A 13,847-nucleotide genomic window follows, 5' to 3' on the forward strand; every position below is an offset into this window, starting at 1 on the left:
GAATTTTTCTGCTGTTGGATACTTTGTGAGGTCTAGCACCGCCGCTGCATCGCTTGATCTGTCCATGTTGCCAGATTCAGCAGACTGTAATTGCTATACTTGGATATGAGGAGCTTCCACGGAATATTATTTCCCATGTGGTAAAGTTAGAGGCTGTCAGTCTAATAAGTAATTGGTCATTGGCTGCGAGGAGCCGAATTAGGAAGCGTGCGGGGAGCCGATCTCACTGCCGAGAAGCGGGACATGGCATCGGCTCCTGCGGCCGGGAATGCTAGAAAGCGCAATGAGACATTAAAGTCATATCCGACGACAGGTGTTACACCAGTAATGACGTTTTTATTTCTGTTGTGTCAAATGTAAGAGAATTCAAGATGCATAATCCCAATGTAAACCCCGACCCATGCATCGTGCCTCGACCACCAAACTCCCAGCCCGATTTGCTTTGCCAGATATCAATACCCCCTACAAGTACCTAGCTGACGCCGAATAATGCTCTCAACCTTCTATATATATACTCTTCCGAAGCTCATAGGCATCACTTCCGCAGCGCTACACCTACAGCGTCGCATTACGACAGAACCCAGCTTCGGTAACTAAAGTCGGCGGCTTATCTCCTGGAGACTGTCCGTTCCTGTAACTCCATAATCTGCTGAGCTCCCTGACTTTTACATCAGTCTTAGTCCGCTTCCTACCCTTAAACCCATGGACCTCGATGGGTGTTGATATGTCGCCTGATCCGAATCCCTCTGTTCCCAAGTAAGAAATGTCGAATGCCTCTCGCGCGTTGTCCATCGGTTCACCCTCCTTGCCAAACTTGATGACCTCTTCCATAAACTCGTTCTCTTCCGCGGCGCCTATAAATTCTCCTGTTTTCTTATCACGTTTCAGGGGAAACATGCCATCTAGGTAATGCTGGTTAAACTGGTGGCCGCCACTGCTAGTGGAACGGTTGAACAGCCGCCCAAGGAATCGAGGGAGCTGAGGCGAGTCCATCTTGTTGGTAGCGAAGTGCAAGACACCCCACATAGCGACAAAATCAGTTGAGTGTGCATAGTGTTCCACGTGGCCGATGGCCCTATCTTTGGCTGCAGACGAGGTGCGGGACGACGAAAAAGAGTCAGACGTTTGTTTGGTCTTCAGGGGCGGTAGGTTGCCTCCATTAGGATGTCCATTTTGAACAGCAACAGGGCTGGCAACTGGAGTCGAAAAACTCGATTCCGAGAAAACTGTTCTGATTGCAACCAAAGGGTTTGTCGTCGATAGACTTTGGGAGACGACGTGGCGATGTGGATTGTTGAAGTGATTTGCAGCATTTCCAAAAGTATATACTTCGAGCTTGGAAAGGAGATCTTGAGGCATCTCTTGCAACAACCAATCGAGCACTAGGCCACCTTCAATACCGCCCTGCGAATGCAATATAAACACGACTTTCGACTTGCTAGGGTCGTAGAGAACATCGCGGAGAATTTTGTAGCAAATTCGCACGTCAGAGGTCGCGTAGGTGAAATTGCGTTGGATCAAACACTCAATAACATCGAATATTATTCCAGATGTCCGGTTGTGTACACCAAGAATCGGTCGTCCAAAAGTGAGAGCCAGGCGGTTCAAGTTACCCATCATCCAGTGTTCTCTAGAAGACCTTGTCAGCCAACTTCCTCCCGAATAGTTGAGAGGTAAACCGGAAATCAACCTACCCAACTGCGACACCGTTAAGAAACACCCATTGTTCATGGGCATGCTCTGGGAGCGCCTTTGCGTACTTTTCCTCCGAATGAAACGTGACGTCCCTACCATTGAGCAGTTTGCACAGTGCCCAATTCAAAGTCATAAAGGCCGCGATGCCGAGGCCGGCAATCCAAATAGGGAAAATAACGGCCACCGGGAGAACCAAAATGAATGCAAGTTGCAACACCACTAGAATGAAGTGAACAAAGATGCAAAAGATATTCTTCCTGCTCGGATACAATTCGTCCAGTTCCCCGGAACCGCAGGGTCGCAGTGGCAGAAGCACCCATGGGAGTGCCCAGATGTACATGAAAAAGAAGTAAACATCCTTCACTAAGAGCTTGAACGGGAGATCGGTGTAGGCGTAGTTTATGACTGAGGTGCCACCGATCTGGGATCGGTAGAACTCTGTTGCAGCGCCCATCCCGGAGGAGCCAGCAAGTAACCAGCACCAAAACAAACTGAAACCCTCAAGATGGTGGTCCAGCAGCGCGTTATTTGATAGTCGGAAGCGATACTATGAGACTTGAACCAGATTTCAATCAGGAACAGTCGCTGGTCTCGTCAATTATTTAAAGAAGGCAAAGCCAGCTCATCGATAGCATGTCACATGCCTGGGATGAGGATGTGGTGGTCAGCCAACGCAGGGCTGAGCTAGTTCCTGGTCACCTGGGGGTCGGATGGTCGATCGTGATGGGCGCAAACAACACGAGCCAAGACGACTAGTGCCTGGCGTTGCTCATCGAGAGGCAGTGCGCCCGGGCTTGTGTGGCAGACGAATATTGAACGAATACTGGCCAGGGAAATGTCAGCGATGAGCAGTCGGGCGTTGTTTCGTTGGGTGAATAGGAAACGGTTGCTGTTGCCCAACTGATGAGTGTGCGCATTTAAACCAGACTCGACATGGCCACAAACCAAGTCAACAAAACGGAAGGCACGGTCCGGCTTGCCTTCCAACTGCCAATATTCCATCATAGACTGCAACGGCCGGGCGCACGCGTTTCGAAAGTGAAACAGGCGCACCAGTGACCGTTTCCATCATGCGATGACCTGCCTGCTCTCTCATTGTGTTACGTTGATCCAAGGTTGCCAAACTGGAGATGGATGTGGTTGATGAAGAGTAACGTTCAGAGGCTTCGCCTGCTCCCGTCAGCCTCCTGGGTACGGGGTCTGGGGAAGCAAGTGCCGTGCATTCCCCGCCATCCATCAACTCACTTTGTGGAGAACATTGAAGAAGCGGGCCGTTTTTGAATGCCCCTGGATGCTGACATGAGATGTGAGAAGTGTCTGGTCCTCCCATCTGTGGCAATCAGAAAAACTGGTTTGGGTAATGTCACCTTGTGTGATATTTTAGGACAGCGAGGCTTTTGTGGCGCACATTGACTGGCGAGAGTCTCAATGCCATCACAAGCTTTTGAGTTACACAGCCTCCAATGAGGAAGGAGTCGACTGCCGTTCTGATGCGAGAATCCAGGCACCAGCCTGCTTCCAAAAAGCTTCACCACTTTGGGAAGCGTGTCCATCACACAGTGACATGCTGACGTACGTCAACAAATTAGGCTTCAGTTTGCGATGCTGCAGTATTCATGGATGAAGTTTTCCCCGTCAGTCTAATGCTGTTCTTTAAGCTGCAGCGTCCTTGGCTTGTCAACTATCTTATTGATGTTCTCAATATTCATCATCTTACAAGTGAAAGTTTGTCACTTACATTGTATCAACTATCAGAATGTCCTTTATCGCCGACTTCCTCTATCAGCTTTTCAACCTACTGTCTAGTGTGCCGTTCTTATTCCCACGCCCAGAGTCGCACAACAGCCCATCTCCTATATCACGGCTTTTAGGGAACGCTCCCCGCCAGGGAACCAGAGAAGATAGCACGTCACCATCAGCAGAAACGGAAGCTAGTGGGTGATTATTGCAGTTTATCGGCCGTTGACGGTGATGATGCCAATTGGCGTTGGGAGGGCTCAACTGTAATGATTGCATGCGGCACGATTCGTTGTGAAAGGGTTACTTTTCGAGGCCATTCTGCAATAAGAGGTAAGACTTGGTCCGGTTGTACTTTCTCATTGGATATTATTGAGAGCTCATCGTGTGCGCCAGCTGACACAATATCGAAGCACTTGTTGGCTATCATGACTCTCAAGAAAGAGACCTACCCTAGACGAGCAGCGTCACCACGAGGCTCTCAGTTGCCATATTTTTGTCAAATTTCAATCCCGGCTCTTCACGCGGAAAACCTCTTCCCAGCAACTTTCTCTTATTAGTGTTAAATAGAAAACTCGTGCGTTGTCATTTGTATGACAAATCCTTTTGAAAGTTGTTGGCCGTGAAATTCAACGTCTGCATATCATATCTGCACGTTCTGCGAATATGCATATACCCCAGTCTACAATAGCATTCCAAGCCAGCATGAAGGACAAGAGTAAGCAACCAGGTTCCTGGTACCCTGATAGATCAAAAAGCCCTTCAACCCAATGCAACTCGCACGTCAGTCCGCCATGGCCATTCCCATTCCGGCGCCGTCGAGCAATTCCTGCCCAAACTCGTCAGTCAGGCTCACCGTACATTCAACATCTACCACGGTTCACAGCCCATAACCCTCGTTATCCGTGTAATTAAACGTATCAACCAGCCCTGTTATGATGCAGGTTGTCTCAATAGTTCCAGCCACCACGAACCAGCATAGACGAGTTTCTCACCGCCGGCAATTGCGCACGTCATCCTGTCTGAACCTTTCTTTCATCGCCACGTGTTTCTTTCTCAACCATGTCACTTTACAAGTGTGGAAATTACGAACATATTTTCCCCTGGTCATATGATTATATCGTGTAACACGTCCCGCGAAGCTATCAAAGCGAGCTTGAGCTGTGTAAGCACGCCCTTGCCACGCATGTGTGGGTTTCGCAAAAACAAACCCACGATACTAGCGTCCTTCGCGGGTCTACGCCAACAAACACCAACCCCACGATCTTTCATTTTTTTAGAGGAGCAACGACGTTGAGCACCTGCAGTTCCCCGCAGGTGTCTGGGTCAAACCTACGTGACGCGAAAATCTGGGGATGTTGTGTATCCGTGCGACAATATGACGTCGTGAGGTCTTTGCAAACGACTCAGGTGAGTCAACCAAGTCGCATTTTGCAAAGTGCCATTTCCAACAAGTCGGTGAAATATTTCGGCACTTGCCGGTGATGTCGCTGCTTTGTGGGAGGGGAAAAACAAAAGTGTGAGGTCATGGATCCCAACCACCAACGAACATTTCCGCACAATTTGCGAAGCTTCCCAAGACGGCAAGCCAAAACGGAGGCAATCAAAGTAAAACTCTGCCCCTTGCATCCTTGCCTGGATACCAGTTCCGCCCTGTCCATAATATCTCTTGTTATTTTACGGAGCCCTAACTTATTCATGTTTGCTTCAAAAGTGGCGGCTGCGACGTCACGCAAACTCTACAAGGGGTGGCGCCGGGAAACCCCTGGAAGGGTGTTCGAAAACAGATTGCGGCTCTGTCTCCCGAGTTGGACTGTGTACTTTTTGGGAACACGTCAACCGGTGGTTCTGTCCTGGGCTCGAGCTCGAGATATTGACCACAGATAATGGTGGCGGTGGCTGCAGATGACAGCAAATCGCATCTTGGCCAGATTGGTGCACCTTCCGAGGGTTGCGTCCATATCTCGTTGCCGATCCCGAGATAACCCTTCACATGCAAGGCGTTTTCCATTCTTTTTTCCATTCACCGCGTGCCCGCTAATCTGGCAAATTCTGGGTGGCTTCGTTGTCAAAGATCTGCGACAGGTTTCGTTGTGATTCGATGCTTCCATGTCCACGTCTGTTGTCATGATACAGGTACCTTGCGCCATTCCCACATTAGCGAAGCAAAAGGAAAAGAGGCGTCTTGACTCAAACGGGTGGGGTCGCAAATGTGGAGCAAATCCAGCTCGGTCCGCCTCCGAAACAATCAGCCGGCGGCGATGCGGTGTAACTCTCAATTGTGTAAGTGGTTGAACCCTCTGTGGCTGAATATGCCAAAATTGAGCGATGCAAGTCCGGGGGGTTGCCCTCACATTGGCTGTTTCAGGTTAAGTGAGCAGAATGCACAAAGTTCTCTTTGCTGGTGAACGAAAAGGGGTGGTTTTCACAAATTCTTCTATTTTGCTCAGTCATGAGCATCTAACTCTAAAAACAAATGTAAACATCCTAAATCCCAGTCTAATTTGAACATTGCCAAAGAATAGAAGCCAAAACAAAAAGGGCGGGATGCTTCACATCATCTTCTATGATGTTGATGGTATCAAATTCCACATTGATCGTTCAAGCGAGCGAACCCGCGACGCGTGGATGTTTTGCTGATGTTTGCCTCGTCTAATCTATTTCTGGATCCTGTCCAAAAAATTGACAAACACATCTCTATAGTCGTTCATATCTCGTATAAGTCGTGATGAAAGCGCTCAGTCGGCGGACTTGTGCATGGATCCGGTGACGTAGTTCTCTGAGCCCAGAGCATTGATTGTCTCAACGTCCTCAGCTGACAGGGTGAAGTCAAAGCTGTCCAAGTTGCTCTGGATGCGAGAAGCGGTCAAGCTCTTGGGAAGGACAACGTTACCCCGGGCGGCATTCCAGTTAAGCAGGATCTGGGCTGGAGTCTTGTTGTACTTCTTGGCAATGGCGTTGATGGTGGGGTCCTCCAACTTGTTACCACGGGCCAGGGGAGAGTAAGCTTCAATCTTGATGCCGTGCTTGTTGCAGAGTTCGACGAGAGCCTCGCGCTGGCAGAAGGGGTGAACCTCGACCTGGTTGACAGCAGGGATAACGGTGGCGTTGTCGAGAAGATTCTCGATATGGGCAGCTCCGAAGTTGGAAACACCAATAGACTTGACTTTGCCGAGCTGCTGAGCGGTTTCAAGCGCACGCCAACTCTCAAGGCGCCTCTGCTCATTCTCAGCGGGAGAGTGAATCAGATAGAGATCCAAGTAGTCAAGGCCAAGCTTGTCCAGGGAGGAGCAGAGAGCCTTGAAGGTAGCCTCATAGCCGTGGTCGGCATCCCAGAGTTTTGAGCAGACGAAAACTTCCTCACGGGGAGTTCCAGTCTTTTGAAGCCAGCGGCGGATGGCACGGCCGCAAGCTTCTTCGTTGGCATACCGGGCAGCAGAATCAATGTGACGGTAGCCAGCGTCGAGGGCGGCGGTGACAGCATCCTCGGTCTCCTGACCGTTAGGAGCCTTGTAGACACCGAGCGCAACCTGGGGAATGGAGTTGCCATCGTTCAGCTTAATTGAAGCAACAGATGAGACGGAGCTGCTGTGAGATCGGTTCTGGACAGCGGCCTTCTTGACCGAGATGCGACGCTCAGGCGAGGTCTCAGGAGTGATAGCGGAGGGAGCCATGATGAAAACCGAAGATGTGGCTGGTGTAGGTAGTAGAAGGCGTGAGTATGTTGGCGAACCAGCGCAGAGTAGTAGTAAGTATATAGTTACTAGGTACGTTGTAACTTATATAGCAACGTTGAGGAAGATGTGAGGCAGAGGAGGTTTGAAAAATTGGGAGTTGAGATGAACCTTTTGAGGGAGGATCGAAGGGTCTGAACAAAGTCTTATATATTTGTGAGTTTGCAACAAATTCTCATCTCTTGCAGGTGCCAGGCAGTGGCCCTGGCCCTGGATCAAAGCTTTGCGCAGGATATCGGCGTTCCTGGATACATGGAAATACCGTCATCATGGGCCCTCGAGAACAACAACACCGCCGCCGTCATAATAAGACGCCCCCTTGTGGAGCAGAACCATACACCCAGAGGACCATGTCCGGCGAGTCAGCATGAGGGAGCCTGAGCGGCATCGCCCTGCGCAAGGTTGCGGGAAAGTGCCAGTCTGGGTGTGTCTCTGAAGCACTCTATCGTCTGGAGTCTGGTGTACCAGCGGACATTCTGGTGGATTAGCTGGCGATAACGCAGCTGCGGCATTTTATCAGGATAAGCCCCGGTGTTTTTTTTTATTTTATTTTCGTGTCTCCAGTGTTTCCAGCCGTAACTGTGCAGAAACCGTCGCAACGTGGGTTTGTGATGGAGACTGCCTGGAGGCATTATGACGATTGTCGGTGGAGACGAAGCTGGCCGGCTGGTGGTTGAGGAAGAGCTAGAGACGACAGACGAGATCCTAGCAAGATCCATCGATCCACTTATTGAGATGGGCCTTAGCAACTTTCATTGGTATTCAGCGACCGCTTTGAGAATTTTTAACGGACAGATCTCTGTAACTGAGCTTTGTACCGTTTGAATTTGGAACACCAGTGCTCCGTTAATGCTGCAGTGCTACTCATGTCGCAGAATGCGCTGCAAGAGACAGAATGATCCTGGGCTTAAAACTTTTCGCTTGGCTGGTGTTGTGGGTACATGCTGGAGTCCAGTTAACGGTTACATGGAGATATTGTGCGATTCAACATCTTGATTCCGATCTTGGGACAGTTTCGGGACGGTGAAACCGAGCATCGACGCTACATTGAGGAAGATGTAGCAGGATGGGGGGACTACCTCGACGAGCTCAGGGAAACTCTGCAACGTCAAAGAGAGACGGCAAAAGGAAAATGAGGCAAAGAGGACGAAATGCATCAGAACACAAGAGAAGAAGACAAACTGACATGGGCACAGCAGCTGGAAATCAAATGACCATGCAGCCGCGAGTGTCTTGCATCGAAATGCTGTGTATGCACAAGGAAGGGCCATCTGTGGTGATTGGTAGGTGCCGTGCTTGCCAATTTCCAGCTGAAGCTGCCCGAACCGTGCAGATGCTGGTCGCTCGCTCCTGCCTCCAGTCCAGTAATATCTGTCAGGCAGCTTGGCTTGTGTGACGTCGGCAAACAGTATGAGGCGGGCTAGGAGCCTCTGTTGACACCGTGAACGACTCCACATGATGACCGCATTGCACAGTTTTCGACTCCGCCGACCTCACGGGGTCGCGGCGTAACGACGACATTCAGCTCCACCTTGCATCTCTTTGTTTGTCCACACTTCATCTACAATGCGTCAATCAGCTTTCGCCATATCGAAAACGCGAATGGTTGGTGTAGGTATGAAACCCAGATGCCGCTGAACGCCCGAATAGCACGGCCCTGCAATACACCCCCTTTCGATCGTTTTTTTTTTAGGCAAACCACAGCAGTGTGCCAATCCCAAGAACGCCAAGAACCACAACCACCGGCCGTGAGCCTTGATACGGACATACTCCAGAAGGCACATTCACCTAGGTGCCTACCTAGTTGGCTAGGAGCTCTCAGTACCAGAGGTACGTATCGGGGACTTTTCAGGAACCGTTTTCCACTTCTGGGTCCGTATTGACTTCGAATGCTAACTTTGCCTCAAGGTGGCAAGACCCTAACGCGTGGCATTATTCAGAAAGCCGTAATTAGATAACACGAGTCCCGTACAGAGAAACTCGACCAAGTACGTACCTAGGTACTCTTAGATGAGGTTGTGGTGTCTCCAAACTACAATTTTGCTAATATGGCCTAATCCGGCGCATCAGGATGTGACGAACCAGCGTCTTGTTGCTACCCTGTCGACAGAAAAACATCACTATGGCTATTGGCTGAGATGTACCAAGATTACTGAGCCTCTATCAGACATGCTCCATCTGCCGTGACGCCAAGTCGGCCCAAGATCCACCATCTTGCAGACTCGTCTCACCTCTCATCGACCATTCACATCGCGCCTGGCCGCTCAATTGGGTCCTAGTGTCGCTCACAATTGCACACGATGACACGTGATGCGGCCTTACAGTAACCACTCTCACACTCTTGACGCTCTGTTAACCTCGCCAGGTCCGTTAACTTCGCAGAATTCTCCATAAATTGACCAGTGACGTCACCGGACCCAGAGACAATGCCACTGCGGATTCAGTTACTGGCCAATATGGCTGTTTGAAGTGTCTTATTATGGAGAATAGACCCGCCCTAGACTTCGTTCCTCTTGTCCTTCTTTGTAACGTTCGGTGGAGAATGATTGGTATCAGCCGAGTGCAAGATACAGAGCCACACTCACTGCTATCAATTCGCCCTCATCGCCATACATAGAGTACAAGACGATTCTTGCCATGTAATGTTGGGATTCAAGTGGACCCGGTTGGATGCCTGTCAAGGGGTTAATGGTACTTTCGTATACGAGGAGTGTTTTTCCGCTAGGAATGCTGAGTTTGTCAATTTTTCAGGATCTCGAAGATGAATTTTCTGGTCGTTCTTATGGATGTCGTCGAAATACACCACGTGGACTATGGATCCTGTCAAACAAAGCTCATCGTCCTGTGATGTCATGAAACTGATATTGGCCGATAAGGCTCACTCACGATGCCTGGAGCACCACCGATAATGGTGGTGGCAGCGTGTCCTTCTCCTTGACTTCGAGCCCACCTCCCCTTCTTTCGCAGTTTCAAAGCAAGGTCCGTTTGCTTAGCTTGCCCGTTCGGGTGCCACCGGATCCAGCAGAGGCAGGGATAATCAATGTTGTTGGCGGGCTTCCAACGTCAGGGCCTCGAAGATTTCGGCGCCGCGGCATGTTTCGTTTTCTTGGCGAACGGCTACGGAGTATTGAACGCCTCAGAATGTAATTTCGTTGTGCGACTGTCGCGGCTGGGCCGATTATGTTGCTGATCGCTCACGTCTACCTGAAATCCCTCAAGTAATGGCATGTCTACCTGCAGCAGCTGAATCCCGGAATCATCAAGAGACTGCCAAGATCGACGGATACGCTCGGCCCATTGTCGTACCCCTTGCTCATTAGCCTTTTCTCAGAACTGCTTCACAACCACGAGAATATGTTGGAATGGACGCAGTAGCAAAGTGTCGGTCAGCATCAAGGCTCTCCGGCGGGCGGAACTTGCATCTCATTGGAGCCCAGCGTTTCTCTCATTCAGATGGTGTGAACTCCAACACGGAAGGTACATTAGAATACACCCCCCCAAATGATTTTCATGACAGATGCCAATAGGCGGGAATAGTGTCATCCTGAGTTCATGCGTGATGCCTGATTACTTTTGCAAGTTGAGTAAGGCAAAATAACAGGTATCATCATTGTAACCTAGCAACCCAGATCTGGCAACTTATCCGCCAGAATACATCGGATCAACAGTACAGGCAGACACATACTTCTGAATAGCGATGGATGGTAAGTCCGCAACACAGGCGATGACACATACCGGACCTTCAAATGTGAAGGGTGAGATTCAGAGAGTTCCTTCAAGCCGGCATGGACTCTATCTTACCAGAACTTCCCGATGATGGTGCTCATCATATTGGCCCAGAAGCTCCCTACTACGCCGCCATTTCTAATATTCTGCTCCATCTAAATTGTCATGGCCGTTTCAACATGTGAAATTACGAAGAACTACCTCGCCATCAACCCTTGGCAACGTGGAGGAGCGAAATAACAAATGCCAACGGTCTCAAAAAGAATACAACCGATGGTCGGAAGCACCTCGCAATAAATGACGCTGGCGTCGGCATCTGAGTGATGGGGTTACAGTATTGAAGCGTAGTCCGATAAAACAAAGCAAAATGCAATGGGTAGAATCATTTATGATACCTTTCTTTGTTTCAATATCTCTTGCGCACATACACACATGGCTTCTGCTGCAACTCACTGGATACGACAACGTTCCTTGTAAAGTACCAGCTCTTTGCAGCTAACCAGTATCTAATCCATCCGTTCTTGCGGCCTCTGACATCGAAATGAGTAACACATCTCCACGTCTGATCTCTATCAATGATGATTGCGACTCGCTGTACACAATAGCAAGGCGTCAGAATGACTTGAAAGTGTCAAAACTGGGTGCATTCTCCACCACCTTAGCCACATTCGTAATCGTAAAACATCAACAAGTAATGGCAAGAAATACGTACCCGTAACGCGAAGATACATCTGGTACTACGAGCAAGTTGAAGACTTGGGTGCTATCATGCCTCCAAATGTCGATTGCGACATGTTATCGAGATATGACACCGGTAAATTACTACTAGTGGGATCCATGCGGACACGAAGTGTTGCAACTTCATAATTCCCACAGAGAAGGCTGAAGCGTATCAGGGGTGAAACCGCAGTTTATGATATTGGCCACGCGTAAATGTATTTGGGTACCAAAGAAGACTGGAAATAGTCAAGCGTACTCGGCGTGTTCGTGGTATTCATTCGAGACCGATGGTACGATGGTTGTTTGTACTTGCTGTCGCGGGGACCTGAACAAGATATGGATCAGGCGAGTTGCCTCTTTCTCGAATGCAATCACTGGTACTACTTTTAGAGACATTTGTGGTGATGAGTGTATCGATTCGTTCGCACGCCGTTACACCGTCTCCGTCCTGTAGCCGTGGGCATCAATTCTGCATGGTGACGTGGAAACAGTGCCGTCGTATCCTGCGACTCAAAACACTTTATTCTTCCTTTCTTGTTTTTTCTGTCGAGATGGCCAATTTTTATGCGCTGTTGTATGTCGTTGGACATTCTCCAAATGATGGGGGGTAAGTCGTGACAAAATGTACTGTGCGAGAAGACAGCTGAATGATGAGCCAAACTGCATTCACCAAAGTGTGAAAAAGTACCAGCCGCAACAATCATGCCCAAAATATGATCAGACTGATGGAACATGGAAACCGGCCAACTCATCGAAGCGATTAATCACTTCACATTCCACCTTCAGAAGCAGCATAATTGGCAGCCAATATGTGGCATCAACGTCTTTTCGTGCCTCCTCATGGCTGCCTACGCATCCGACGGCAATTCTCGTCAGGAGTTTCTCCAAGCTTTGTGCCTCGGTGACATTTCCATTCGGAGTGCCGCTAGAAGCTTAAAGGAGTTCATAGAAGATATAGAACGTGCCGGGAATCTAGTCAACGCGAATTCGATGTGGCACCGACCAGACAGGAGGTTGACTGCTCAGTTCCAGGATGCTATGCAGGACTTCAAGGTTGTTGTAGGAGCAATAGACAGAGACGGTATTGCACGTTTCATCTACAAAGCCACCCAGGGACTCATCGACCCTGATGTATCCGTCTCGTCAGACATGGCGCTAATGCTATACTCTTGTTTCTACTTCAAAGGGAATTGGAAAACACCATTTGACGGCGGAAATACATTCTCTTCGACATTTTACACCTTCCAAGGCGATTCCATGCCATGCGATATGATGACCATGAGCGACTCGTTTGACTATTTGGAAACTTCGACCTACCAAGCACTGATATTACCATATGAACTAGGAGATATGACGGTGTCACAGCCACACTGGGCTGCGCTGTTCGTATTGTCGAAAAATCCTACAGAAGCTGGCCTCCACGAAGCCATAGCCGGAGTGACTCAAGACCCGCATTCATGGTCACTAGTATTCGAGCCCTGTGCCCCAACTGGGATGGATATCTACATTCCAAAGTTCTCTCTCGCTACCAAGAGCGATTTGATCCCTAGTCTACGAAGAATGGGCGTATCCAGCGCGTTACATCCGTCACTTGACTTCTGGGCCACGACTCCTAGGGAGGAAACTTGGATATCGAATATTGAACACATGGTGTATCTGAAGTGTGATGAGTTAGGTACCGAGGTGGCTGCTGTGACGGAGTGCTCTGCAGAAGATGGTTTGGATGAAGGAAACGTGCATTTTATGCTGGATCGACCGTTTTGGATGGCCGTCTTTGATCGAGTGTCGGAGGTGGTACTTTGTTCTGGGGTTGTACAAGATGTTGGAGGGATTGATCGTGCGACTGAGAATTATCCGTCTTGAGGATTTCTCGTCGTCGTGTTCGTATGACTGAGGACGAAATGTCCGAATTTGGGAGCTCGAACGACAAAATTTAATTATACGAAGCCTAGTGTTTACATTCTCTGGGCCATTACACAAACACCAGGGTTCCACTGCCATACCCACACATTGATATCGTGAGCCCACTTCGGCTATCTTTCCGAGTGTACATGTGTGACATTGTGTCGTGCAGCTCTTTACATGTCTGTGTGACAAGTTGACGATCTGTGGGACTTTGGTGGTGACGACACATATACTATGGGTACGAGGAGCTGCCACTTTCGTGAGACGTTGACATTGCCCCCTTGGATTTGTATATATATATATGTATATTATTTAGCTGTGACATGTAAT

The 13,847-nt window shown here is 49.2% G+C and overlaps 3 protein-coding genes across 3 annotated transcripts; 1 reads left to right on the top strand and 2 right to left on the bottom strand.

The window, feature by feature from the left end:
* Window positions 1-555: 555 nt before the first annotated feature.
* VFPPC_08008 (alpha/beta-Hydrolase) lies at window positions 556-2,149 on the bottom strand (the record flags this gene model as incomplete). Its single annotated transcript, XM_018286780.1, has 2 exons — window positions 556-1,630; window positions 1,695-2,149. The coding sequence occupies 2 exons, from the start codon at window positions 2,147-2,149 to the stop codon at window positions 556-558; spliced, it is 1,530 nt and encodes a 509-aa protein (XP_018143545.1).
* A 4,021-nt stretch (window positions 2,150-6,170) lies between these two features.
* Window positions 6,171-7,106, bottom strand: VFPPC_08010 (2,5-diketo-D-gluconic acid reductase A; the record flags this gene model as incomplete). The annotated part of the gene is made up of 1 exon (XM_018286782.1): window positions 6,171-7,106. The coding sequence occupies one exon, from the start codon at window positions 7,104-7,106 to the stop codon at window positions 6,171-6,173; it is 936 nt and encodes a 311-aa protein (XP_018143547.1).
* Window positions 7,107-12,344: 5,238 nt separating this feature from the next.
* VFPPC_08011 (serpin (serine protease inhibitor) domain-containing protein) lies at window positions 12,345-13,475 on the top strand (the record flags this gene model as incomplete). The annotated part of the gene is made up of 1 exon (XM_018286783.1): window positions 12,345-13,475. One exon carries the CDS (start codon window positions 12,345-12,347, stop codon window positions 13,473-13,475), a length of 1,131 nt encoding a protein of 376 aa, XP_018143548.1.
* Between the last annotated feature and the right edge of the window lie 372 nt (window positions 13,476-13,847).

Source organism: Pochonia chlamydosporia, chromosome 4 (genome assembly GCF_001653235.2).
Source record: "Pochonia chlamydosporia 170 chromosome 4, whole genome shotgun sequence".
NCBI classification, from domain to species: Eukaryota; Fungi; Ascomycota; class Sordariomycetes; order Hypocreales; family Clavicipitaceae; genus Pochonia; species Pochonia chlamydosporia.